Genomic DNA, 27,357 nt, shown 5'->3' with positions numbered 1-27,357 from the left:
ACAGCCATAAGTCTTAAAATTACGATTTGCTCTACAAGTGTTGTACAGTACGTCTGCATGTGAAGATGTAAATAAGGCCCTTTGCAGCCTTCAGTTATAAAGTCTAATAATGTATTAAGTGCTGAGTCGTTTTGTTCTCTTTTCCAGGCCATCTCCATGCTCCTTCCCCTGAGCATGGAGGTGATAATCAGTCGTTACGCCTTCCTAGTCTGGCACCGTCTCCGTACTCCTCCCCTCTGCTGACGCCTCGACTCGGACACGGTATCTCAAGTGAGGCAGGTGAAGGTGACGGGGTCTCCCTCGCCACTCAGCAGGCTCTCGGCAGCACAGAAACACTCAAGAAGGGCGGAGCTGACGAGCAGCTTCTGAGCAGCTGTGAATCAGCCAAGACGATCTGTGAGTCTAAGGACTCAGGTGAGGGAGGAGCCCTGTGCACTCCTTCCATCAGCGTGGAGGAGGAGCGGGACGAGGCGGCAGAGGTGAACAGCCTCGCAGAGGGCAGCATTGGGGTGGCAGAGTCTGAGGACAGGTTTGACTGGGCTAGCGATGAGGCGCCGCGCCGCCCAGACAGCCTGAAAGGCATCCAATCGTTCCAGCGGAGCCACAGCAATCTGGCCAGTCTGGGCCTGGCCTTCCCAGCTCCAAACGGCTCGTTGGCAGTCGGCCGCTGGCCCAATTCGGCTGACCGAGGCTCCATGCCTGAAGACTGGGAGAGCTACACATACTCTCCTGGCTACGAGAGGACGCACAGCAAGACCGAGTCCAACGACGGGTATGTTGCCCAATTACCCTTTTGGCAAGGCATGCTTGTTTGAGTGTCACATACAGTATTACAAATACAAATACCCTCAGGATGTTACAACTGAATGCTCAGTATCGTGACAATTATAGTATTGATAAAGTCAGCCCATACCAAAATTTGGCTCTATAAATGACTTGTAGGGAGCACTGACTGTCTCTTTCAACATTTGTTCTAATTGCATGTCCTTGTGAGTTTTGTTTTGGTACATAACTCCTAAAAAGATAAAGACATGGACCACTTTGCTCGATAAAGAGGAGCTGTGCAGGGATTTGCATAATCTAAATACAGCATTTGGTTATGCTAATAATCCTCCAACTTTGAAAATGATTTGCACTGCAGTGACCGTTTCAGTGTATTTCTACCTGCCAGTCAGCGGGTGGCTCATCGGAAATAAAATAAAAGATGTTTTTTACTTGTAATCCTGTTTTATCACCAAAAATCAACTCCAGCAGTGCTGATTACAAACATCACTACTTTGAACAGCTCTCTTCACACAATACACAACACCTCACACTGCAGGACACTAACCTCCAATAAATATTGTAAGCAAATTCACATTCTGTATAACCTAATATGATATTAGCATTAACATGTAATTCTGAGCGCTAATAGCAGAAGTTCATCGAGCGGTTGCTGCTCGTAAGTCAACACTGAACTCTACGCTGTGTTTCTCAGGTCCGGCACTGAGGACTGCCTGGTGCTGATCTGCTGCGGACTCTATGACCTCCTGAGGGGCATCTTGCTGCTGCTGCCGGACCTCATGCTTGAGGAGGTGATGGACAAACTCATCCAGCCAGAGGCTCTCATCGTCCTAGTCAACCACTCGTCGCCTCTCATCCAGCAAGGCGTCATGAAGGTTGGTTCAGTATCCTCTTCGATGAGTCTTGGACACTGTGATGTAGGAGGATCTAATTTAGCTCCAGGAGTCTAAATTCTACTGCACTTCTGATGCTGGTCGATAGTATAGTATCTCCAAATCACAATTATTTCACTTTTACATCTTAGAGGAGCTTTAAAGGCACTGTTGTTAGATGTTGTTACCTTTGGACAGAGCAGGGCTTGCTGGTTCCCCTTGTTTTCAGTCCTTATGCTAAGCTACGACAATGTATGCTGGCAGTATTTATCATAGAGACATGAGAGTCGTATCAAACACTCAGCATGACAGCAAATAAGTGCCACAAAACATAACACTCTTCCATTAATTGCTTGTGCTAAACATTTAATACAATCGGTGCCAGCGTGTTAGCAAAGTATCACACTATATTGCCAGTGTTGGAACTGTTCCTTTATGTCATATTATTCTGCCCCTCTCCCCTAGCTGCTGGATGCATATTTCAGCAGAGCCCACAAGGAGCAGAAAGAGAAATTTCTGAAGAACCACGGCTTCTCGCTGCTGGCCAACCAGCTGTACATCCACCAGGGCAGCCAGGGGCTCCTCGAATGCTTCCTGGAGATGCTGTTCGGACGGCCGGTGGGCCTGGAGGAAGAGTGAGTCCAGAGATAATGCACAGTTCAAGCTATATCATCCAGTGTTTTATCTCGGAGTACTATGCATAGGATTGTCTGCGGTATGAAAATGTGTGTTTGACACAATTTCTCTCTTCTGTAATTCTTTCCAGTCTGGACCTGGAAGAAATGGAAAATATCTCGCCTTTCAGAAAGCGCTGTATCATCCCAGTGTTGGGTCTTATTGAGAACTCCCTGTATGAAAACTCCTTGGTGCACAACATCCTGTGTATGCTGCTGCAGCTCCTCAACGCCTGCCCAAAGCTGGCAGACATCCTGCTGGACCACGGGCTGCTCTACGTCCTCTTTAACACCCTCTCCACCCTCAATGGCATGGAGAACGGGTACGGCCGCCAGAACAGAGGACTATCCATTCAAACACCTCCATAGATTCATGGGTTTAGTCTTGAATTGAATCAATAATCCTCTCGCTGTTCATTGTTCTGCCGTATACGAGTGGTAGATTCATGTGCTTCATATTTTCTTGTTTTTCCTCTGCAGTATTCCCCTGAATGACTACAAGCTCCTGGTGTGTGACATCCAGCAGCTGTTGGTAGCTGTGACGATCCACTCCTGCAGCTCTTCAGGGTCCCAGTACTTCCGCATCATTGAAGACCTCATTACCTTGCTGGGTTTCATGCAGACCAGCAAGATGCGTCGCACACAGGGTGAGGGCTGGATTTCTAAAAAAACAATACGCATGCGAAATCCATCAGTGTTGTCATCTACTATGCGTTGCAGTTCTGCGTGATGGCAAGCTGTCAATGCCTGCTGCAGAAAGAAAATTCATTATCTACAACTGCCGAGTGGAAACTCATTTGAGAAAGAAAAATTACTTTTAACAAATATCTCACATCTCCATCCTTCCATAAATTTGCTCTCTGAGATGTATCTCTCCCCATTAGCACTTATTTCTTTTGTGATAAAATCATTCTGTGATCACAGAAACATTACAAAGGCATTATGGCTCTGTGCATGGCACACTTTGTTTTGGGTTGTTTGTCATTTTAGTAATTATGCTTGACTATTGCTGCCTGCCCTCGTTGGGCCAACTTGATGGATGTCATCAGTTCGTGAGGAGGTGCGTGTTGTGAGATTTGATCATTGACGTAATCCACTACCCCAAACTGTTATGTACGGCTACCTTTTATGCTCTGTTTGTGGGAAAGCTTCTGTGATAAAAATGTTGCCCAAGAGTAAAACAAATTTAAGATCAGCAGATTAAAAACATAACACATTTAGTAGTATCACAGTCACAGTAAGGGAGCCGTCAACCCTGTGTCATTGTGAAACCGTAAAGAGACGTGAATGAAGAAGAATGGTCTGAATCTCTTGTCTAACCATGAAGGACATCTCACTGATGGTGATTTGCCATGACCCATATTTAAAAAATAAATTGGGATTTGACTAACATGCTTAAATTCAAAATGAATTCAGATTAAAGCAGAATAAGTGTTTTTTTTTTGTTTATAGAGCAATATGGACTTTCTGTACATGAGTAGTACGCCAGGCTTAAAATATAATTCTAAGGACAGTAATATCGATGAATGCCACATTTCCCTCAAATCACTTGTATGTGCCACAAATGAACTTGTGTGTGTGATTCTTGCATGAAGCTCTTCGTCAGTCGCTCATGAAGCGCATCAGGTCAACTTCTAACACGTCTCTTTTATTTATTTTTTCCCAGAGATGGCTGTGGCTTTGCAGTTCCGCGTCCTTCAGTCTGCGATTGAGTTCATAAAGACGACGGCCAATCAGGAACCTCAGAAGCTGAGCAGCTCTGTGAATACACCGAGCTCTCCGCATCATGCCATCTATCAGAAGCGCAAGAGCATTGCGGGTGAGTGTCCTACTGATGCACCAGTAGAAATCTTGTTTTGAGTTAGAATTGACCATCATGTGTTTCCCGGCATTTCCCTTGTCCACCCTCACCTGTCTGTTTATTGATTGCTCGTCCTGATCTGAAGGTTCCATTGCCATGAAAGACTCCATTATTCCCCGCATCCCCAGACAGCACTACTGCTCCTATGGCCAGATACCCCTCTCCCCTCCCTTCAGCTTCCTGTCCCAGGACTCCCCCCTCCCCTCCCCCACTGGAGCTCCATCCTACATGCTCCACTGTGACGCAGGTAGCTCAGACTGTAGTCCACAGTGGAAATCATCCTCCACTGTCATGGGGCGTGTCTCCCGTTTTTGCTGTGAACTCACACTTTGCCCTGCACTCACCTCAGTTGTTAACTTGCCCAGTACCCTTGTGCGCTACTGGTGCCTTTTTGTGTGTGTGTGTGCATGATTTGAATGCCTAACTAAATCAGTGTTAAGTTATGATTCATGGGATATTTGCAAAACCTTACTCTGAACTTGAAAGGAAGAAAGAATATGTGCTTATACTTACAATAAAAGTGACCATCATGTGTGCTTGTAGGCCGGCGCCGGTTCTCTCTGGCCCAGACCGACTCTCTCCTGATGCGGATGCGCTCCGTAGCCAGTGATGAGCTCAACCAGATGATGCAGCGGAGGATGAGCCAGGAAAACCCCATTCGCGCCAGCGAGACCGAGTTCGTTCAACGGCTGCAGAGGCTTGTGGTTCTCGCTGTCAACAGACTAATTTACCATGGTAAAAAAAAAAACTCCTCCCACTTATCTATTCTAATCTGGTCTGTTTTCTCACATGAGCGTAAACTCAATTCGCTGTCTAATCCCGGGTCCGATCTCCCATTTCAGATGTAAGTCAGGACCTATTTGACCTGCTGAATATCCCCGAATCTCCAGACCAGCCGTTTTTAACCCCAGATCCAGGGGATCATCCGCAGGACGAGAGTGGCCCCGCCTCTCGCTCACACTCTCCCATTCCCTTCGTCCTGCCGCCTGCCAGCAAGAAGAGCTTTCAGAAAGACATCCTCAAACTCATGATGGACGGGATCAAAATAAGCCTGGTATGATGACACGGAGATCCCTTTTTTCGCTGTAAAGTCCTAATTGCTATATATTGTGAGACCTGGTGTCAATGGTTGTGACCTCACAGGGCAGCTCGGGTCGAGGAGGAGCCCCACATCAACAGTGGCGAAGAATCCTATGGTCGTGTCGGGACACTTTCCGGGTCCAAATCGGCCGGCTTCTTGTGCACACGCTCAGCCCCGCGCTTCCCCTCTGTGACAGGAAGGAATCGCTGGAGTTTGTGTTTGATCCCAGACATTTGGATATCCTCAAGGAGAGCCTCAGCCCGGGTCTAGAGGTGAGTGTGAAGGAAATGCTTCATTAAATTCAAATCTATCACTCATCTATTTGTCATCTTGCATGCCAATTTGGTTTTTACTCACTGCCAAGTATTAAAACCAAAAATTATGTATATCTGGTCATTGAAACATTCCTAATGCAGAAATTGTGTTGGATCCAGGAGAAAGTATGAGAGTTCAGTATATTAGCTTTGCTTGTCATTTTCACTCCTACAGACATGTTTTCCAGGAGCTGTCAGGCTTTGGCTCTAAAATTACTGTGATAGATGTTTTCATGCTGTTCAGCAACCCCCTGCATCCCCACAGGAGTCTTTCACTTGTCCTCCTCTCAGGCTTCACTGAGGGTCAACTAGCCGGATAAGACTCGTTTCCTGTCCATCACTGTCTGCGACCGGCTTCAGACACAAACTAAATTGCTTTATCGGTGTTATGTTCTTGCTCTCTCTTTCAGCATGGACCAAAGTTGTCACTGTACCTGTATGAGATGCTGCACGATGACAAGGACAGCCTCACCAAAGACGAGCAGAATGTCGTGGGTGTCTTCATGACCTCGCTCAAGCTTTGTGGCCATCGCTGCATCCCACCCAACAGTCCACACAAACAAGACTTGCTCAAGGCCATAAAAGAGGTGAAGTCCTACAATGGCAAACATTCATGGTTAACAGTTTATATAAGTCTTATAAGCCAGTTCAGCAGTATGACTACTTTTGTGCTGGTGGAAAAGCTTGGTTGTCCATGAAGTGTCAGGTTTCTTTTTAGCCGGAAAATTAAGCTTATGCATCTTGCTTACTTCATTTTATTCTTACAGGAAAAAATCAAGTATGAAGCAGAAGCGAAAACAAGCAAAGTTGCGTGGGAAAAGAAAATGACCAACACTCAGAGGAAGTGAGTAGGACCTTTTTTTTTCCTGATTTGAGATGATGTTCAGTACAAGAAAATATTGGGAACAATCATGTCACGCTTCTATTCACTCTACTATTTTTTTTATTTCTCTGCAGTCTCCTCCAAAGGCTGGATGGAAAGTCCAAGGACATTTCAAAGATTGCAGCTGACATCACTCAGAATGTGTCTCTGCGTCAAGGCATGGAGAGAAAGAAAGTCATCCAGCACATCAGGGGACTCTATAAGACGGACCTCAGCGCTAGCCGACACTGGCAGGAGCTGGTGCAGCAACTCACGCATGACCGGTAGGCATCCACGTCTATCTCTCACATGCTTGTGTCAGCACGCTAACATATTCACAAGTGACAGTACTGACATGCTGATGTTTATCAGGTATAACATTTAGGTGTGTGTGTGTGTGTGTGTGTGTTTTTAAAAGATTTGACTTGCTGGTAGCAACAATATTGAGGACGTGACCTTGGTGTCCTCAGTGGTAGCTACCGCTATGCGGTGAGGTTACCTTTGTATTGATATGAGAAGACAAACCGTTTGAGAGGACATTGATGTCTGTTTCAGTGCGGTTTGGTACGACCAGACTTTCTACCCAACGTCGTGGCAGCTGGATCCCACCGAAGGGCCAAACCGGGAGCGAAGGCGGCTACAGAGATGCTACCTCACCATTCCTAACAAATACCTGCTCAAAGACAGGCGCAAGTCTGAAGGTGAATAAACCTTTTTCCTCAGTATGGTAACATTCTGTCTTGTGCTCGTGTGTCGGTCTTCAGTGTTCTTATTCTAACCTCAATGTCTTATTAAGACACAGTGAAGCCACCGTTGTCCTTCCTGGTTGAGGATAAGACTCACTCTTCCTTCTCCTCCACTGTCAAAGACAAAGCCACCAGCGAGCCCATCAGGTAAAATGTTGCATCCCTCTCTCCCTCTTCCTGCCTGTAAGGCATCAACTAGTGCTCATCAACTAGTGCTACATTGATGAGTGCCTATGCTTTATTCAGATGGTGTTTTTCTTGTCTGAGAAATGTCTCTTTGTCCTTAGGTTCACCAGGCGGTGCATCAGCGTGGCCCCCAACAGAGAGACAGCAGGGGAGCTACTTCTGGGTAAGACACTGACCATCTCTCACAGCTGCTCCATGCATAATAGAGTCGGCCGGTCACAAGGCACAAAGAGTAATGTGCTCTCTCTGAGGCGCACAAGATTATTGCTCTGCCCTGTTTGTTAGTTAATCCGCGGGGGAAGCTTTAGTTTGTTTTGTTCTCTATACACCAAATCTCACTCGCCCTGCGTTGTGTCACAGGGAAGTCTGGGATGTACTTTGTGGAGGACAACGCTGCTGATGCTCATGACAACCAGGTAAAGCCAGAGGTCTGCTCAGGATTATTCTCTGCCAGAGAGTTACCGCCGGGCGACTCAAGACCGGATGTGTTTATGTGTTTGGACAGAGCCTTCATGGGGAGACCGAGGCACCCTCTTTCTCCTGGACGTACGAGGAAATTAAGGAGGTGCACAAGCGCTGGTGGCAGCTAAGAGACAATGCTGTGGAGATATTCCTCACCAACGGCAGGACCCTGCTGATAGCCTTTGACAACACCAAGGTGAGGCGAAAACACGGGTCGCTCAGAACGAAAATGAAGGGCGACATGTTGTGACTGGAAAGTTGGCTATTCAGGATGCTGGAATGAACGTCGGCATATTTTTTTATCAACGGCATTCAGTAGAGGTTTTAGTGTTTTTCCTAAAGCTGTTTCATTTAATTATTGCAAAGAATTGAGTTGGTTTATCATCCTAAAAATGAAGCTACGCAGGATGGACTGGGATGAAAATGACGAGATGAAAGAGCCTAGTGATGCTCAAAGAAGACGAAAAAAGTATGAAAGGACAAATTCACGCTTGAAGAAATATAATTGTTGAAACCTTTTTGGTATTCTGCCCCTGATACCTACAGAGCTCTGTAGTGTTCTGTGCCATCAGTCATGATGATGCGATTCAGTACTGGCATACTTGGAGGAAAAACACTTCTGTAAATTACTGAAATAGTGTTATGATATTGTTGGACAACAGACTTTTAAGCAAGTCTGTGTTTTACAGCAAGTATTTCCAGTCCAGAAGAATCAAAGGAAGTAAAGACGTGCTCAGCACATGGAGGCCAAACTGATCATCTGTTCTGTCCTCTGATTGTTTGTGCACTCACAAAAAGCTTTCCTGGATGAACAGACATAATCATTTCTACCTGTGCATTCATCTCTATTTTAGACTGATATGTAATGTTTTTCAGTTTAATGTTTCAACTACTGGATACGTTTTAATTTGTCCTCTACTTTGGTTTATCCTAAATACCTGCAAAACTAATGACATTTTCATCAACCTCAGTGTTCATTACATCCAGAACATGTCAGTGTGCTAACTTGCTAAACTAAGATGATGAACATAGTGAACAGTATACCTCCTTAACATCAGCACGTTAGCATGCTGACTTCTCCCAAGTACAACTTCCCAGAGCCGCTGGCATGGCTGCAGGCTCTGTGAGGTCTTGCTGAGAATGTTATGCATTTATTGACAGTCGACAGGGGAGTCATGACCGGAAACAAAGGTGTGACTTTACATGACATTTGTGAGTTAGTACTTTCTACAAGTTTCACTTCAGTCGTGACTCTAGAGATGGAGACATCCCGTGGTTGTTTTTGTTTTCGCCGTAGTTCCGTGACGACGTCTTCCACAACATCCTGACCTCTGATCTGCCCAACCTGCTGGAGCACGGAAACATCACGGCACTCACTCAGCTCTGGGGCTCGGGTCAGATCTCTAATTTCGAATACCTGACACATCTCAACAAGCACGCAGGCCGCTCCTTCAACGACCTCATGCAGTACCCGGTGTTTCCCTTTATCTTGCGAGATTACACCAGTGAGACGATCGACCTGCAGGACACGAGCATCTACAGGTCAGTGGTTGAGGGCAGCTTTCTTAATGTGTTAGGAAAGGCAATTGATGTATTTACTTTGATTTTAAAAAGAAATAGGATTCTATAATGTTATTAAGATTATTCTTGGGCACTGTATAAAAGATATGTAAATGTACCTCTTTGATGTTCGTAGGTCTTAAAATATGTTTAACTCTCAATTTAGTTCAGTTTCTGCCGGAGCCATTCCGAAGTTAATTTTACATATTGTATACATTTTTTTATCAGCTGGATGACAAATATTCTCTCTGACATCAAGACACAAGACTAATTTATAATAAGTACAGTTTTCATTTGTCACAGTTGAACATCTTGGTTCTTTACTGCTTTGCTTGCATTTTGTTGTCATGCAGGAATTTAATCAAACCCATCGCAGTCCAATCAAAAGAGAAAGAAGATCGCTACGTGGATAATTACAGGGTATTTATGGCCTGTTGTACATTTTAGCCTGTACTCGAGTGTATTGAATGTTCTTATAAGAAAAGGTGTGTGTTTGTGTGTTGTGTAGTACCTTGAGGAGGAGTACAAGAAGGGCATTCGTGAGGACGACCCCATGCCTCCTGTCCAGCCGTACCACTACGGCTCACATTACTCCAACAGTGGCACTGTGCTGCACTTTCTGGTCCGAATGCCTCCGTTCACCAAGATGTTCCTCGCATACCAGGGTGAATCACACATTAGGTTTTTACGAAAAGTTAAGGAAGAAAAAGTCTCCAGCTGCATTGTCTTTTAAAGTTTCTTTAGTTTCCACAAGTACTGTAAATATAAACTGACTGGCAAACCAGTGCTTTTTAACAGTAGGTAATTTTCCAACTTCCAACTCAAAAAGCTTTGAGCATCACAGAGTGCCACTTGTCTGCATTACATCGACTACTCCATCATGGTTGAGTCGAGGCTTTTAGCACTGCAAAGTAAAAAAAACTCCCTGTTCTCAGATCTGACTGAGAGTCGCGTTTCCTCACATGTATTCGCCATAAAAGGTTGCTTCATCTTTCTACTTTTTCTCTGATCAACTCCTCGCCCTTCCCATACTTTTTTTTCCTCTCTGTCCTCCTTTCTTGTTAATTATTTTTCATTCATCCGTCTCTCTCCTCTGATCCTCCGAGGCATCTTTTTATGTGATTGTAAATGTATTCAGCAAGCGTGGTGTCTCGGGTCATGAAAGGGGATCTTTTCAATCAGTGAGTCGAGTCTGTAATTAGATTGTCTTTGGCCTTAATCAGACCAGAGCTTTGATATCCCGGACCGGACGTTTCACTCTATGAACACCACGTGGCGCCTGTCCTCCTTTGAGTCCATGACTGACGTTAAGGAGCTCATCCCTGAGTTTTTCTACCTCCCAGAATTCCTGGTCAACAGAGAGGGTAATTATTTTTCCAATTGATTTTTTTTACCTTAAAGCTATATACCCATAATTTACATCAGCATGCATCTTTCAAATCTACTCATTCATTTAAAAAGTGGTTAAAAAAAAAAATATATATATATATACAAATTGCCTTTGCAGGTTTTGATTTTGGTGTTCGTCAAAATGGTGAGAGGGTGAATCATGTGAATTTGCCGCCTTGGGCCCGCAACGACCCACGCCTGTTCATCCTGATCCACCGGCAAGCGCTGGAGTCGGACCAGGTCTCCCAGACGCTGTGCCAGTGGATCGACTTGGTGTTCGGGCTCAAGCAGAAAGGCAAAGCAGCCGTCCACGCCATCAATGTCTTCCACCCTGCTGTGAGTAGCTGCTTGTTTCACGTTTGATAGAAATATTGGGAAAGTTGTTGTTGCTTACTGAAAGCCTTCATACAATTTTTCACAGACTTATTTCGGCATGGATGTTTCGTCCGTTGAAGACCCAGTGCAGCGACGGGCTCTGGAGACGATGATCAAAACATACGGACAGACACCCAGGCAGCTCTTCAGCGCCTCTCATGTCAGCAGGGCCGGCCCCAAACTCTTGATGGATGGGGAGCTGCCGGCAGCCATGGGTCTCCTAGTTCAGCTGGCCTTCAGAGAAACCCGAGAACAGGCCAAAGAAATAGTCTGCCCGGTAATCTGCTCTGTGATGGAAGTGACTCTGGCTGCGCGCTGAGGAATGACACAATATATCCCACATGAGATGATCCGCTGCTCACCTGGCAATTTCCTCTTCCTCCCCCTCAGAGCCCACTGCCATGGATCAAAGGTCTGAAGTGGGGTGAGTATGTGGGCTCTCCCTCTGCTCCAGACCCGGTGGTGTGCTTCAGTCAGCCGCACGGGGAGAGGTTCGGATCCCTGCTGGCTCTGCCAACGCGAGCCATCTGCGGGCTGTCCCGCAAGTTCTGCCTTATGATGATTTACAGCAAGGAGCAGGGTAAGCTGCTCACCAGTCACTCAGCCTGGATGTACTGAGGGTTTGCATAATGTCCTGCAGACTAGATTAACTTTGTGTTCTCTACTCCGTAGGTGTTCGGAGCATGCACAGCACAGACATCCAGTGGTCGGCCATCTTGAGCTGGGGCTACGGAGACAACATATTGAGGCTGAAGAGCAAACAGAGCGAACCGCCTATCAACTTCATTCAGTGTTCACAACTGCACCAGGTAAACACGAGTTCAACTCGAGCTAAAACTCTTCCGAGTGTTACGCAACTCTACACTGAGGATCGACCAATAAGCGGTCCGGTTTCTCGCCTCTCTCTCTCTCCTCCAGGTGACCAGCTGCGCCTGGGTGCCTGATGGCTGCCAGCTATTTACAGGCAGCAAGTGTGGAGTCATCACCGCCTACAGCAACCGCTTCACCAGCACCACGGTGGGTTTCCATGGCGACGTCCCCCTCTAACCTTCCGCCTCCACATCAACACCCAATCCGCCACCCACCTCCCATTACCCCCCACACCCCTTCCCCTCTTTAGATCGCCTCACCGTGCTCAAACGCTCGGCTTCATTAGTCACATCCCAGTTGCCCTTGAAACACATTTCCACTGAGCCTACAAGTGGGATTAGAGGTCCGGGAGTTCAGTCATCAGAGAGGCTTTCCGACTTTCATCGGTCCCTACCAATAGGCATCTAGATGTCCTGTTTTTTTCTGTCTCTGAAGGGTGTTCCAATAGCAATTGATTTGTGCTGTTCAGAAAATCCTGTTGTGGAGATGTATTAATGTAGTGTTTTTAGGAAACGGTAAGAGCTGAGGTACCTCATCCACTCTCACTCTCCACGCAACTATTCAGGTCTGCATGTCCTCTGTTTATGGCCTCTGATATGTGTCTTTCCATAGCCGTCAGAGATGGAGGTGGAATCTAAGGTTCATCTATACGGACACACAGGAGAGGTCACCAGCCTGTTTGTCTGCAAACCCTACAGCGTCCTCATCAGTGTCAGCCAAGACGGCACCTGTATCCTCTGGGACCTCAACAGGTCAGTGTGGAAGAAAAAAAATAAGAAAAAGCTTTTCTTGATGTCTTTTGTATGTCTTTTAGTGCGTGACGAGGAATCTAAAGTAAAGTGCTGCGCTGTGTTCCTTCAGGCTGTGTTATGTACAAAGCCTCACAGGCCACAAAAGCCCAGTGACTGCAGTATCCGCCAGCGAGACCACGGGGGACATTGCGACAGTTTGTGACTCAGGTGAGGATCGCGCTGCTCTGTCTCCTCTCAGAGTTCATCATGCCACTTTTCCAGACTGACACAATGTTGTTGTGACACAATGACTCTGTGTATCCAGTGGGCGGAGGCAGCGACCTGCGTCTGTGGACGGTGAACGGTGACCTCATCGGCCACGTCCACTGCAGAGAGATCATCTGCTCCGTGGCCTTCTCCAACCAGCCGGAGGGCGTGTCCGTCAATGTCATCGCCGGGGGGCTGGAGAATGGCGTCGTCAGGTGGGCCCGCACTCGTTTTCTTCTTTTTTACATTTATGTGCTGCCTCTCGCAAGACAATGGGTTATTCAGTGTTTTTTTTTATGTGTGAAATATTTCTAGATTGTGGAGCACCTGGGATTTAAAACCAGTGAGAGAGGTCACCTTTTCCAAGTCAAGCAAACCCATCATCAGGTATCTCACCAGTGCTACAAAGAGTGGTATTCTTTGCTTTTATGTGATGCCACTTATATATGTGTGATTCTGTTGGAAATACTGATGATGACGATGTCCCCTCCTGCCTCAGCCTGACGTACTCGTGTGACGGCCACCACCTCTACACAGCCAACAGCGAGGGCACGGTGATGGCGTGGTGTCGGCGGGACCAGCAGCGCATGAAGCTGCCCATGTTCTACTCCTTCCTGAGCAGCTATGCTGCAGGCTGACTGTGTGTCTGATGTTTACTGCTGTCCAGTTCAGCAAGAGGAGCAGCCCCTCCTCCTTCTCCTCCTCCTCCTTCTACTCCTCCTCCTCCTCCTCCTCCTCCTCCTCCTCCTCTCTGCACTGACAGGGAGGAGGATGTGTCAGCATGGCCTCAATCTCCCTGAACCCTCCCTAACTTGTAACTTAAGCCATCCCCAGCTGAGCAAACTCTACCACAGCTGCTCCCAGCATCATAAAATAATTATGAAAACAGTGTTATATGTATATAAATATATATTTATAAACATACTGAAGTGGAATGTTGGGGAGAATGGATGAATATTTGGCCGAGGCTGCAACAGACACTTTATATACAAAATGCATTTATGAGGGTGTGTGTGTGTGTGTGTGTGATTTGTCCTATAATATTTTGTTAATTGCTGTTTGAGTTTTTGTTGTGCGGATCCTTTGCCTGATTGCCTGTTGATCTTCCTGGTAAGCTGCTATCCTCTGGCCAAAGCCGGACCCAAAGTGTTAAGACCCCCGTCTCGCACCTCGGCGGCGCTCATATTTCCCGAAGCACGTCGTCTGACAGATTGCTGCCGGAGTTCGGCGAGCGCGTCCTGCTGACGCTGCAGGAGCCGGGAGGGAGGGAGCCCCTCCTCGAGTCTGTCACCAGGAGATGGCCCGCTCTGTGGGAGTGAGACGCCGCTCCGCTGGGCTGTCTGCTCCACTCAAGTCTGCACACTAGTGTCACGGCCCTGCATCTCTGAATTGCATTTGAGCTCCGTGGGGGGACGTTGGGATGAATTGTTCCTTGTGTTGCCTGTTCTGTCCTACTTGTGCATGCTAGAATGATGCTGACCTTTACAGTATGTATGTGGATGTGACATTTACTGTCATGATAATCCTTTATTAAGGTCTGCCTTGATTGAACCTGTCCTCTTGCATTGAGAAATGTTGATATTCATTTATTTATTAGAAGAGGCTCGTCTCTCCTTCTTTTCTTTGCTTGTGTTTTACTGACTGGAACTGCCGGCTGCTCAAATGCACTAAAACCTTTTCACTACTTAATATAGTTTGCTGAAATCCTGAGAAATGAACAAACAACATTAAATGGCTGAAGCAGCAGAAGAAGCCAAGAGGAATCACCTGAATGCCCCGTCGCTGAGCTATGAAAAAGGGTGCAGTGGGTGGGCGGGGTTTGAACAGTTGGAACAGTTTCCTGCACTGATGACGTTTACAGCTTATTTCAAATTCTTATACACTACACTAATCAGTCCAGGAAACACTCAACCAAACATTGCTTTCCTTAACCCATCCATGGGTCCATGCAGCTATTCTTTACATTCCCACTTTACCTACGATACTTTCAATTTGTCTGTATAATATGTGTGAAATGATAGTCAAAGCACTTTTTTTTTGTATCAGCTACCATTTAATTCCAGGGGAGCCAATGATCTGTGGTCTGAACATGAACTGAGCTTTGATTTAATTCCACTAATAATACTCAAGAAAGCAATATCAGAAATGCAATAGGTCATTTTTGTCATGTTTCATCTGGAGTTTGTTTTAAAACAGCTGTGAAGATGTGTGGCTTTTGTTTTGACTGCAGTGAGCCTCCTGTGATGAAAAATTATGTCTTAAATTTCACACCTGGTGTTTGACTTGTTTACAAGAAAGGGAATATTTCTTCTTATATCATGACGTCATTCTTTTTGTGGTGTTCTTGTTTTCCTTCTCAGCCCACCAGGACCCTTGTGTTCAGCACCAGGCCTGTACAGGACACGGTGTTACCGTTTGTTTACTGGGTTTCCTGCTTTCATGTGTACATACATTTCCTCTTTGAAATTTATAAAAGTGTATGTCTGCGAGATACCCCAACCTTTTCTTTTCTCTCGGAACATCCTCATTAGATTGTATGAATGTTTTCCCCCCTTTTATTGTGTTTTTTCTTTTTGCTCTGAGACCGAAGGAAATATATATTTTTCTGTTAACTTAAACTATAAATGATTTAACATCATTGTCTTGAGTTTCTGAAATGTTATCATTTAATTGACTCCACTTGGCATCATGGATTGAGGTTCTGAAAGGACATGTTTTATGTTTATTTTTGTTTGCACATATGTGTGCGTGTATGTATGGACAAACAAAGTGATGAGTATATTATAAATATATATATAAATATTTGAAGAGCTATGACATCTTGTGGTTTGTGTTCTATTTGTGTGGTGCTTTCAGGGACACTTACGTGAAAAGAGAAATTGGTGATGCTACACAAATTACTGTGGTAGTAGATCAGAAGCATGACGAGGGGGGAGAAATAATTATTATGATTCTAATTGATGGAATGAGATTTTTAATCTGGATGCAAAATCCCCCAAAAGAGCAGTGTTGTTCTGGATGAGGCCTAGTCGTTACTATGGGGGGGACCCGGTGATGTCAAAGCTGATGAAAAAAATGAAATAGGGAAGCCTGCCGATCTCAGGTGTATGGAAGCCTGTTTCCGCAACACAAAAAAAAAGAGATGAAAAAAAAAAAAATCTCATAATTATGAGATAATAAAGTCGAAATTATGAGATAAAAAGTCATAATTATTTGAGAAACACATGCAACAGCTACATTAATAGCAATGCTATTATTTGTTGAGCTAAAACGTCAACAGTGACGCTTGCATATCGTTTGCATGGTTAGACCGGCGAGGGGATGAAGAGACTTGTGAAGACAGCGCAGATAACAGGAAGGAGAAAAGCCAACGTCACTGAAGCGCATGCGCACTTACTATCTCATAATTTCGACTTTCTATCTCATAATTTCGACTTTTTATCTCATTATTATGACTTTTTATCTCATAATTTCGACGTTATCTCATTATTATGACTTTTTATCTCATAATTATGACGTTCTATCTCATTATTATGACTATCTCATAATTATGACTTTTTATCTCATAATTTCGACTTTATTATCTCATAATTTCGACTTTATCTCATAATTATGACTTTTTATCTCATTATTATGACTTTCGATCTCATAATTATGACTTTCTATCTCATTATTATGACTTTTTATCTCATAATTATGACTTTTTATCTCATAATTTCGACTTTTTATCTCATAATTATGATTTTTTATCTCATAATTTCGACTTTATTATCTCATAATTATTACTTTTTATCTCATAATTATGACTTTTTATCTCATAATGACTTTTTATCTCATAATTATGATTTTTTTTTTTTCATCTCTTTTTTTTGTGCCAGAAACGGGCTTCCATACAGGTGCCTTCAGCAGCAATAAAGCAAATTAGTAAACCAGTGGATGCTTATTTGACTAATGGGCTGTCGCGGTGCGTTTAGGGCCAGCTCGTACAGTCGGAACGCATCCTGGCTTGTTGCTGCTGCAGCTGCGGGTCCACTGATCGAGTGCTCCCTGCCCCACCGCCTGTATCTGATCGTCATACAGAGGTGTCCCCCCCTGCTGCATGCGTAACATCTCTCCAAGTCCAGCCGTGGTGCTCACCAAGACCTCGCCGCTTGGATCTCATCTTCCTACACGGAATACGCACGACTCGCGCTGAGCGAACCGCTGAGGCGAAATTGAAACGCCAGGATTTACCTCCCCGGGTTCAGTCCAGACCGAAACGAGGCTGGGATTTCCTCTTATCATTTGATATTTGACAGATCCTCTCTCTTTTTGTGTGTGTGTGGTGTGTGTGGTGTGTGTGTGTGTGGTGTGTGTGTGTGTGTGTGTGTTGGGTGGAGTCAACCCGGAATTCTCCAAATTGGAAAACCATTGGCACATTTCAGGTAGGTCGGCGGCTGTAGCCTACATTAATCTGCTCGTAGCCGAGCAATGCAGCGAAGATGTTTTTTTTTTTTATGTATTTTCGAAATGCTTAAATAATTTGTTGTTTTTTTACGTGATGTGTGGTTCGCTGTCTTTTACTCTGACCAGGGCCGCAGCTCGCGCGGCGTGTGTCCACAATGTATTCCCTTTAGAATTAAGGGTCGCCCATGTTTGACAGATCTGCATCAACAATTAGCATCGTTACGTTCGGATAAAACGGTGGAGACCCCGTTAAAGCCCTGATGGAGCCGTGTGTGCGTAAGGATGGGCGACTCGAGGGGAAACCTACATGGAAAAGGCCTGATAGCTTCATACGAGGGTGTGAATTAAAGCTATAAATTGGCTTTACAGCCATGAAGGGTGGGATGGTAAAATTAATTCACCATCTGCATCCCCCCCTTTACGAAACATCTGCCTGATTATATCCGTTTGAATACATTCGACTTGATGCGATGAAAATGAAATAAATAAGCAAATCGATGCAAAAATAATGATATCCACAGTAAGTGAATTGATTCAACATCACCCCACCTCAGTCAAATGCTTCATATTGTCATGCAAATTATTATAAATAACATCTGTGGTCAGCTGTCATCTCTCACAGCTGTGGCTGTCATACTGGGACAGTTCAGGAGTGAGGGGGTCAAGGGGCCTAAAATGAGAGCAATGTTTAGTCATTCGGCTACATTTTTGATAGATGCACAGAAAGGCACAGTTGATTACAATGGGGCAGATTAAATCATTGATGCCCACTGTGGAGAAAGTTGAGAGGATGAAGGTAAAGAGTGGAGTGTTCTTCTCCAATCTGTAGGTGCAGGCAGAGGAAGGAAAGTTGCAGGTCTGATTCTCTTGCAAGGGTCCTAGAACTGATAATTCAAAGGAAATACGGCAGCAAAACCCCCTGAATGTGTGCATAAGCGTCCTTTAGCAAATAAGAACAACTTGACCAAAAAAAACATCATGAGCAATGACTGTAAAATGACAAATCGCTGTCCAGCTGCTGCCTTTTTGAGCTCTTTCTTCAGATAAAATGGAGCTTGGCTGCTGTACAACAGATTCCCCCAGACAAAATGGGTCCTTTAAATAAAAGGTTGTGGCAGAGAATGGCTGCTCCGAGGGGGGGTAGAGACATCGCCAGGGGGGATGCTGCTTTGTGGATTTAATGTGATGTTCATTGACTCTCTGTGTCCCCCTTTTGTGCCTGTGTTTGGTGTCACAGGAAAACCATGAAGGACGGTATCGCCAACAACAGCACGGCCAGCATCTCCCAAGCCAGGAAATCTGTGGAGCAGCTGAAGATGGAGGCCTGCATGGATAGGATAAAGGTACTTTATTTTATTTTTTACCTGTCTGTGAGCAAATATTTGCACATGTTTCTATTTGACCAAATATGCAATGTCTGGATTTATAAATTCATCTTTATCAGTTGTTGGAAGCTTTGCTTATTGCCATTTTATGCAGCTACACGCTTTGTTAGGTCTGTATATTATTAATGTGGTTAACATGATACAAATCTCTGTGTACATATATCTAACCACCTCTGATTTAGACACATTGAGTGTTTGGAGCTCTACAATATCCTCTTCTTGATGAGCGACGGTCTTCAGATGATGCCAGCCAGCAGCCGGTTAGCTTAGCTTAGCACAAGAAAAAAAGACTGAAAAAAGACTGGAAATAGGGGAAAACAGCTAGCACGGCTCTGAATCTGCCTCCAGTACCAAAAAAAAAAAATCTCAATCTCACTGCCACGTTATATCTAATTATATCTGGTTTGGTTGAAAGTAAGAATTTTTTTTTTTTGTTCAAACTAAACAAACAAGCTATAACAGCGTGGATTAGTGAACTTTAGAGGGCTTGGAAGGGGACTGTTGTTACCTTTAGTCTCCGCCAGGCTAGCTCTTTCCCCTCGTTTAAAGTCTTTATGCTAAGCTAAGCTAACTGCTGCTCTCTCCAGCTCCATATTTACTTAAGAGTGAGATGTGAGTTCTGTTGTCCATCATATCGAACTCTTCACCAGAAAGCGAATGAGTGTATTTACCCAAGTAGTACTACATCTTAAATTTAAACTCAGTAACAGACTCAAAGCTTTTTAGATGTCTATGAGTTCTCTTATGTTGATACCTATGTCCACTATTATGCACTGTTTGCTAACTCAGTGCGTTATGAATGCATTCACTCATATATTGGATGGGCTGATACAGTAGCAGTGATTCATCACCATCACCTTGTATCAGTCTTTCATTAAGTTTATGTTCTCTAAAAGAGTACTTAGCCTACATACTAACTTGGTCGTCGACAGTTTGGACAGAGACTCCGGTCTGTCGTGCTCGTAGCAGCTAACGCAGCCGTATGCTAGCGCAGCCGTATGCTAGCGCAGCCGTATGCTCACGTTGAGACGAGATTAGCAGCTGGCTTCAGAGGTCCGGTAAACCCCCATTCTTTTAAAAATCTTTTTTTTTTATTTCTTCATTTTCAAAGTCAGCCTCATCAACTCTGGCCCAGGTGACATGACTTGAGGCCGTTGATCAGACTTTTCTGCAACTCCCTCTGGAGCCTCAAAAGGGTTAATACAACTTTAAATTCCCTTCATTTATTCCAGATGACGCCTAAACGTATGTTCCCCAGCTTAGTTTAGAGCTTCTGACAGTTATCACATGAAGCATCAGTTCACCTTCAAAGCACCGGTGTCGCCACCTCTTTGTCTGAGTTTATCCTCTGTTAGCAGCTGCGAGACCCGAGTAGCACCAATGTGCTAACTGTGAGGGATGAGCCCAGAGGCATGCTGGGCTTCGGTGATTGTTGACCACTTCAGACCTTAGTTATCCACCAATTTGGGTCATCTTCTCTGAGTGTGATCACAGAGATTGTCCTTTGTTAGCACTCATGCAAGCTTCTTCTTAACTTACTTTGCCAGTGAGGTCTCTGGTTCAAATTCCCAGTTGAAGCAAAGAGAACATTCACATTTGGTTGCTTGTTCTATATGATAATACAACATTGACTTTTGAGCCCTTATTTAAAATGTAATAATATTATAACTGTATGTAGATTTATATTGTCCATTCATTAGATCAAACCATTCCTAGAAGTCAATGTTTTTACTGCATGTAGTTTTCACCCCAATAAGCGAATATTTTGCATGAATATGTTTCTGGTGTATGAAGGGGCGGCTGTTCATGAACCACTTCTTGTGCAATTTAAAAGGCCGTGTCACCATCTCATTCGGCATGCTCCTCGTGTGCTGAGGGAATGATTGCCCCACAGCCCCGAGGCGGGTCGCTCAGCATTACAGCCCGGGCCTGGAAGCCTGCCATACCCCATCATCCCTACTCAGCACAACAAAGGCTGCTTAAAAGAACATAGTGATTATCCCCAACGTGTAATCAGGGTTTGGAAGATGTATCAGGAAGACCCCTAATTTAAGCTACAAGTTGACTTGTTTGGCGCGATGTCTCATTTTAATCTTTTCAGATATTTACATGTTTTTTTTAATGAGAAGAGTTGGATTTAAAGGGCCAGTGTGTTGGATTTAGGGGAATATATTGTTGGGAATGGAATAAAGTATGAATAGTATAGTCACTTGAAACTAAGAATTGTTGTGTTTTCATTAGAATAAGCCTTTCCTAACTACTTAGAGAGCAAGTCCTTTTTCAGAGTCTTCCATGTTTCTACGTTTCTACAGTGCGAACTGACTTAAGAGCAACTACATCCTACACACTGGTCCTTTTATTATGGACCTAATCCTAATCATATATAATCATGTCAGTGATAGAAGTCGTTTTCATTTTCATTGTGAAGGCAAAATTACCATCATGTTTAAAAATATATATATACTTGTATTTATTTTTAGTGGATACAGAATTGTGAAAGAGAAATATAAATAACCTGATACACAAAACATACAATATTATAACCATCTTTTCCATATATTTCCAAGAGAAAGTAATATATAATACAATATTTAATTCTAGTCTATTTCTACAGAAATACAAGTTTCACACTTCTAGTTTGTTTTGTGTGAAAAGAATAAAAATAGTGGCGATTGCCATTATGATTGAGAATAGAAAAAATGGAATATCCAAGAATATCACCGTATGGGTCATTGAGCAAGAACAATAGCGCCAGCATCAAGCGCAACACGGTCTTCAAAGGTGTTTACTAGTGTTCATAATAACTTGTCGAGCCTAAAACTGTGTGCGAGGCAAACAAACTTTCATTCTTCATAGTGCTGCTGAAAATGAAGTGTAAATGATAAAAAGTGTAAAATGATGCTCTGCTAAATGAGCTGAGAAGTATTTAGATAACATTGTGTCTGACTTGTCAGTTTTATTGTCACCTTAGCAATTTATGGAAAACGACATGGCAGACTGGAATTTAAATGAATCTTAAATGTCAGATCTGATGTATATCTGAAACGCTTTCTCTCAGCTCCTTAGTGGGTTTGACAAATATTTAAGCTTTCTGAATAATTGACTTCTGTCGTCTCATTTGGCTCATCTTTGCTCTTGTGTGAAAATCTTAAGTTTAACCACAACTTCAACTTATAAGAGACAACGGTGTGTTAGTTTATTTTAACAGGAAGAAAAACAACCTCGTTGCTTTGCTTGATGGGCACATTTGAGTTCATTTAATGAGTTTTGTAAGGGTTTAATCTGACCAGAACTTCTCAACTCTTAAAATCAACAACATGTAATTTGTAATCAAATAAAACGTGACATGTTTGTTTTTCAGCCAACTATGAGGACATTAATCTGAAATATTTGGCACTGGGTTCACAATGCAGTTCACACACAAATTATTAGCTATAATAATGTCCCACAAAAAACTTAATGAATATGCATTACGGGAGAAAAATATTTCCACTGATTGAGACAGAAGACCACATTAGGCCTTTGGCATTATAAATATTATATTAAGTTATTTAAATACAAATTTTGTTAATTCAAAAGTTAGAAAATAACTCGTGATGCTTTCACGTTTGTATTGATTCCTAAGCAGCAGCATTTGTATGATTGACAGCTGTTTGTGGTCTACAACCACTTGGTCCATCAGATGTGGAGATACAAGTCATTCTTCAACTATTTTCATTCTCAACCCTTTTAAAAAAAAACAAGCCACTGAAGTAGAACGTGGCTGCAAATGAAAGCAGCGAAAAGTACAAAGAAGGAGAAGGAAACAGACAGTAGGTCTTGTCTTGCGATCCCTGAAATTTAATTAAGGGATCTGATGAAGGAGCGTATCAGTGGCAAGAGGAGTCTCTGTGCTGCTGATTGAGGGATCGCCTCGTTCTCATTAATTGCTCAATCAGCCAAAGGAATGTGATCTGCGCTAATTAGAAGGACTCTCCTTCCATCACGGGGCTGCAGTGTAATTACAGTCAGTCCGCGCCTCATGACACACTGTGCAATAGCACGTTCTGTCCTGTGGGGCTCTCGTTCTCTGGCTGCAGTTACATGATAGTATAATTATTGCATTTTCTTTAATTATAAGAGTAATCAAGCTATTTAGTTGCATCGCTAGAGCCAGCTTTGGTAATGTTCCCACTTTGTGCAGACTCCAATAAGTGCTGGAAATAAGTCCATTAGAGACAGAAATTGCAGCAAAAAATAGTTTACTGTTAAATATACAGTACATATTGTGTCCTCTGAGTGAGCAGAATTTGACTGACTGTCTTCTAATATGATGAATGTAGCAGCTCTCAGAGTATGACCTCAATACAATAGCCCAGTTAGATCAGAATCGGTCTAACTGGCCAAATAGCTATTAAACTATTGACATCCATCTGCTGTCCGTTGTGTCTGAGTGCAGCCTCATAGAGCAGCGAGCATGGCTGTGGACCCTTCATCTGGTTTCATAGTTACTGGTACAGCATGAGATACTCAGTGGTTCCCAAACTTTTTGCTCTATGTGACCCCTTAAAATGAAGCGATAACCTCTTTTGAAGGATTTCTACTCTGTAGGGCTGAAAGTATCCATTGTCCTGATCCCTTGGTGGGGGACCACCGAGGTAAAGATGTATTAAAAGAAACTAAAGGGATTTTGTTTCAAAGATGTAAGAAAATATACATTTATTTTCTGGTATTTATTCTTAAATGGCTGCCCGTTTTAACGTGATACAGCTGCATGTGGTCGTCTATGTATTTTATATATTTTCGTAATCATCGAAAAGACCAAAACCAACAATTGATATTTCATGTGTAGCCAAAGCCCTCATTCCTCTCTCCCTCCATTGATGTACAAACACTTTAAAAAACACATACATAAATGTGTATTAATCTACGACTAAAAATAGTCCCCAGCAAATGTACAATAATTTACCGCTGTTTAAGAAACATTTGTTGGAAACTGATGCCCAGCTGTTTGAGGAGATTTCAACTCCTTTAAAAAAAAAAAAAGGAATGTATATATTTGAAGCTGTTTTAATAGATTCAAATCTTCAGTATGGAGGGACGGCCTAACGTGTAGTTGGTTATGGTCTTTTCATGGGCTTTGTTGACAGTAAGAAAATGTAGAATAACCCCAGCCTTATTGTTCCTTTTTAAAATACAGAAATATCACCGGAACATTCTTAAGACATCTTATTTTATGCTGTGAGACTGTCAACATGATACTATAATAATCCACATTGAAGGCTCAAGCTGATGGGCAGAATGGTGGATTTTGTGTGTTTAATTCTCTTGTGAGAGCAGCAGAGTGTGAGGTGAAATGACACACAGGAGATCAGATGGCTCTGTCCTCACCGTGGATCCCTGAGCCCTCGCCGTCCCTCCGATGCAGCTGCTCCTCTGCTCTCCCCCTCCCGTAACCTCCCACTCGGCTCCCAAGTAGAAGCCTATATTCAGATGCAGTCTGGCCATACTATGGAAATGTCACTGTCACTGTTTGACTTTGAAAAATACACAAGGCAGAACATGCGTTGTTCGTCCCGTCCTCCTTTCCCCTCTGCTGGTCAAGGTCCCGCCTTACCACCTGTCAGTCATCTGAATGAGCTTCTCTGGCAGACCCAAGCCAACGGGCATCAGTGCAGTCGCCGCGGGCTCCGACAAATCAGAAGCACAGATCATATGCAATTTCAAAGAAACTCCAAAACGATTTTTCTCTGAGAACGAACACGCAGTGAGTTGCAGACCAGCGTGCAAATCTATCAAAGTAAAAACACACAAGAAGAATAGCACAATTCTTCTCCTGCACTCCATTCCTCTATAAAGTATTTACTTTTCAGCGAACAAAGAAAAGTACAAAAGAAAAATAAATGACCATAAATACAAAGCAACTTTTCAAAATGCTCTGCACAGAATTGAATCATTCATCAGTGGTGTGTTGTGTTGTGGCTGAATGGATGGCAATGTCGGTCTTTCTGGCTTACTTTGAAAGTATTCAATGTTTTTAGTAAAGGCATTTATGGTCCCCAGTGGATGAATTCTGACAGCTTTGTTGATCTCTGGACATTTCTTCTTGTACAACCATCAGGCCAAAAATGTATCTCGTCCAGTACAAGGATTCAAGGATAATTTATTATTATTATTATACTCCAAATGCAGTTATAGCCTCGTCCAATAATGCTACACAAGAAAATCTAAATCTAGTGTATTCCTGTTGTGCATTGCTTTTGAATTTTCATCCGGGGGAATGTAAACCGCAGCAACATTAGGAAAAACATCGTCCATCAACTATGACTATGTGTTTGAGCAGCGAGCACCATTAAGGGTTTCCACCAGCTCTCGTGCCACTGCAGCTTGATGCGGGATGCCGCGAGGTCTCTGAAGATGTGCACAACCGTCACCGGTCTCCCGTTGCTGTGTTTGCCTGAAATCATGTTTCGTCCATCTTATTATCCTGCAGCCGGACATGATGCAGCCAGCAGCAGGCTGGGTAGTGAAGCAGCCTCAGGTCCCACCTGGGGACGCTGAGCTCCCAGTTGAGTCTATCCTCTCTCTCCTGCGGGGGCGGTCGACTCCACTTTCTGTGGCATTTGGTCCAAAGGGGTCGGGGGAGGATGACTGGCTCGCGGTCGGCTGCAGTTTATCCAATCCCTCAGCATCCTTCTATATCCTCTGTTGATGAGTTTATCCTGTCAAATGCCATATCAACGAATGAAATCAAAAATAGTTTGTTTTATGATTAAAACTTAAACTATCGTCATTCCCATAAGCCTCATCGTTTCTTTGGGTTGTACTTTAATACTTAACTCTATAAAATAAAATTCATATTAGGCCCCAAAACAAATCCACAGCAGCATCTTAATAGTGTAGTGTTCAATTATGTGTGGGGTATTTTCTGCCTTTGTTATTAACAGGGAGGAAAAGATGGAGAGCCTTCTAATCGCCGATGCATGTCCTTTTTCCTTTGTCTCAACATTTCAGGTCTCCAAAGCGGCCGCAGACCTGATGGCTTACTGCGACGCCCACATACGCGAGGACCCCCTCATCATGCCCGTCCCCGCCTCCGAGAACCCTTTCCGGGAGAAGAAGTTCTTCTGCACCATCCTCTGATGACCTGCCGGTCGATCTGTCTGGGTGCAGGCATGGCGTTGCCTGTCTTCTCCGTCTTCACCACACCTGAAGCTACTGGCCATAGGCGTTGAGTTGAGTTTTGCCAGGTGGACACTCTGTTGTTGGTCAGCTCTGTCCTGGTGGCTGAAGGTTTTGGGGGAGTCAACTACCAAACTGGCAACCCAATGAGCGTATCATGTCTTGTTAAATAGGTTTGTTATTGCTTTGTTATTAGAGAACAGCCTTGCTCAGTGCTTAATGAGATGAGAGATGTTTTTCTTTTATTGTGCTAGATCTTTCCATGCCTCAGGAAACAGAAATTTGCCCAATGTCTACGACTTTTTTCAATATTTATTTCCCTTCCCTTTAGCTGAATAAAAAGGCATTCATATTTGTGTTATCTTGAACATAACTTGAGTTAATTTGTGTTGCTTTCAGTGCACAGGTTTGAATATTTATAGCAAAATAATATTGAAAGTGCTACTGAAATTTGAGACTTCCCTCTCTAGTGGTTTCTCTTTCAATTTGCCTCCAGAGTCACAAACTATTAACCTGCGAGCTTTAGTGCCGCGCTACAGTCCGATTCCGATTAGAGCCCAGAAACAGAAACCTTATCTCTCGCATAGTAAATGATTTGTTTGTGCCAACTGCACTGGTAATAAGGAGGTGGCTGCACATGCATAAATATACTCTGTATTTATTAGAAGGGGCAGAGCTAATGTTTCAACAGCGAGATGAGTTCCTCAGGGTTATCAGTGTGCAAACAACCCTTAGGTTAAGAATTATTTATGAATCTGCCACCTCCGTCTCAGGCCCACTCTAATGCATTCTACCCTTGCTGCTCCTTTTGATTTACTCATCATATACTTCAAATCAGAGACACTATCGGTTAATGCTGCAGCCCATGACTGGAATATTTTTACAAGTTGCAGGACATCCTTTCCCCTTATTTCCTTAATGGTCTCCTTTTCTTTTCTGGGCATGTTTCCTGAGCCTGATTCTTTTTGCCTGTCCTACGAGTGAATGGCAAGGCCTTTGACATTAATGCCAAACCAGAGGCCTGCATGTTCCTCCGCTCCTTTTTGACAGCCTCCTCTGTTTCCAAGGGACCGTCAGTCTTTTAGAGTGTACAGTATGTTACAGTGCCAATTTCTGTGAGAGCAGTGTGATTCACACTTCGCTCCCACAGCCTTTTCCCCCCCGTTTTGTTTGTTTTTTGGAAAAAAAAGCACACTGTCGAAACATTTCCTTTTAATGGTAGTTGAATAGCATTTGCTAATTTTTACGATGAATTGTTATGATCGTTATTAATATTGTTATTATCAGTAGTATTATTGAATATTTGTTGCACAGCACTGACAGCTACATGAC

General features: G+C 43.6%; 2 protein-coding genes across 2 annotated transcripts in view; both read left to right on the top strand.

Moving 5' to 3' along the window:
* Positions 1-13,777, top strand: part of lyst (lysosomal trafficking regulator) — a 38,020-nt gene extending 24,243 nt beyond the window's left edge. The window contains exons 21-52 of the mRNA XM_079229852.1: positions 148-772; positions 1,478-1,658; positions 2,121-2,290; positions 2,422-2,652; positions 2,810-2,976; positions 3,996-4,148; positions 4,276-4,437; positions 4,734-4,925; positions 5,033-5,244; positions 5,334-5,543; positions 5,996-6,172; positions 6,353-6,429; positions 6,543-6,731; positions 7,003-7,148; positions 7,244-7,340; positions 7,481-7,542; positions 7,740-7,795; positions 7,885-8,037; positions 9,139-9,383; positions 9,755-9,821; positions 9,910-10,066; positions 10,625-10,765; positions 10,909-11,126; positions 11,212-11,442; positions 11,556-11,745; positions 11,838-11,974; positions 12,084-12,182; positions 12,648-12,787; positions 12,897-12,994; positions 13,092-13,248; positions 13,349-13,420; positions 13,533-13,777. Coding sequence (XP_079085978.1) covers positions 148-772; positions 1,478-1,658; positions 2,121-2,290; positions 2,422-2,652; positions 2,810-2,976; positions 3,996-4,148; positions 4,276-4,437; positions 4,734-4,925; positions 5,033-5,244; positions 5,334-5,543; positions 5,996-6,172; positions 6,353-6,429; positions 6,543-6,731; positions 7,003-7,148; positions 7,244-7,340; positions 7,481-7,542; positions 7,740-7,795; positions 7,885-8,037; positions 9,139-9,383; positions 9,755-9,821; positions 9,910-10,066; positions 10,625-10,765; positions 10,909-11,126; positions 11,212-11,442; positions 11,556-11,745; positions 11,838-11,974; positions 12,084-12,182; positions 12,648-12,787; positions 12,897-12,994; positions 13,092-13,248; positions 13,349-13,420; positions 13,533-13,671 — 5,351 coding nt within the window. The 3' untranslated portion in view covers positions 13,672-13,777. The remainder of the gene's footprint in view (positions 1-147; positions 773-1,477; positions 1,659-2,120; positions 2,291-2,421; positions 2,653-2,809; positions 2,977-3,995; positions 4,149-4,275; positions 4,438-4,733; positions 4,926-5,032; positions 5,245-5,333; positions 5,544-5,995; positions 6,173-6,352; positions 6,430-6,542; positions 6,732-7,002; positions 7,149-7,243; positions 7,341-7,480; positions 7,543-7,739; positions 7,796-7,884; positions 8,038-9,138; positions 9,384-9,754; positions 9,822-9,909; positions 10,067-10,624; positions 10,766-10,908; positions 11,127-11,211; positions 11,443-11,555; positions 11,746-11,837; positions 11,975-12,083; positions 12,183-12,647; positions 12,788-12,896; positions 12,995-13,091; positions 13,249-13,348; positions 13,421-13,532) is intronic.
* Positions 13,778-18,723: 4,946 nt separating this feature from the next.
* gng4 (G protein subunit gamma 4) lies at positions 18,724-25,986 on the top strand (the record flags this gene model as incomplete). Its single annotated transcript, XM_079230223.1, has 2 exons — positions 18,724-18,822; positions 25,858-25,986. The coding sequence occupies 2 exons, from the start codon at positions 18,724-18,726 to the stop codon at positions 25,984-25,986; spliced, it is 228 nt and encodes a 75-aa protein (XP_079086349.1).
* Positions 25,987-27,357: the final 1,371 nt, after the last annotated feature.

Source organism: Taurulus bubalis (genome assembly GCF_910589615.1).
Source record: "Taurulus bubalis genome assembly, chromosome: 14".
Lineage (NCBI taxonomy): Eukaryota > Metazoa > Chordata > Actinopteri > Perciformes > Cottidae > Taurulus > Taurulus bubalis.
The sequence above is the reverse complement of the archived record's forward strand: the minus strand, read 5'-3'. Positions and strand labels throughout refer to the sequence as shown.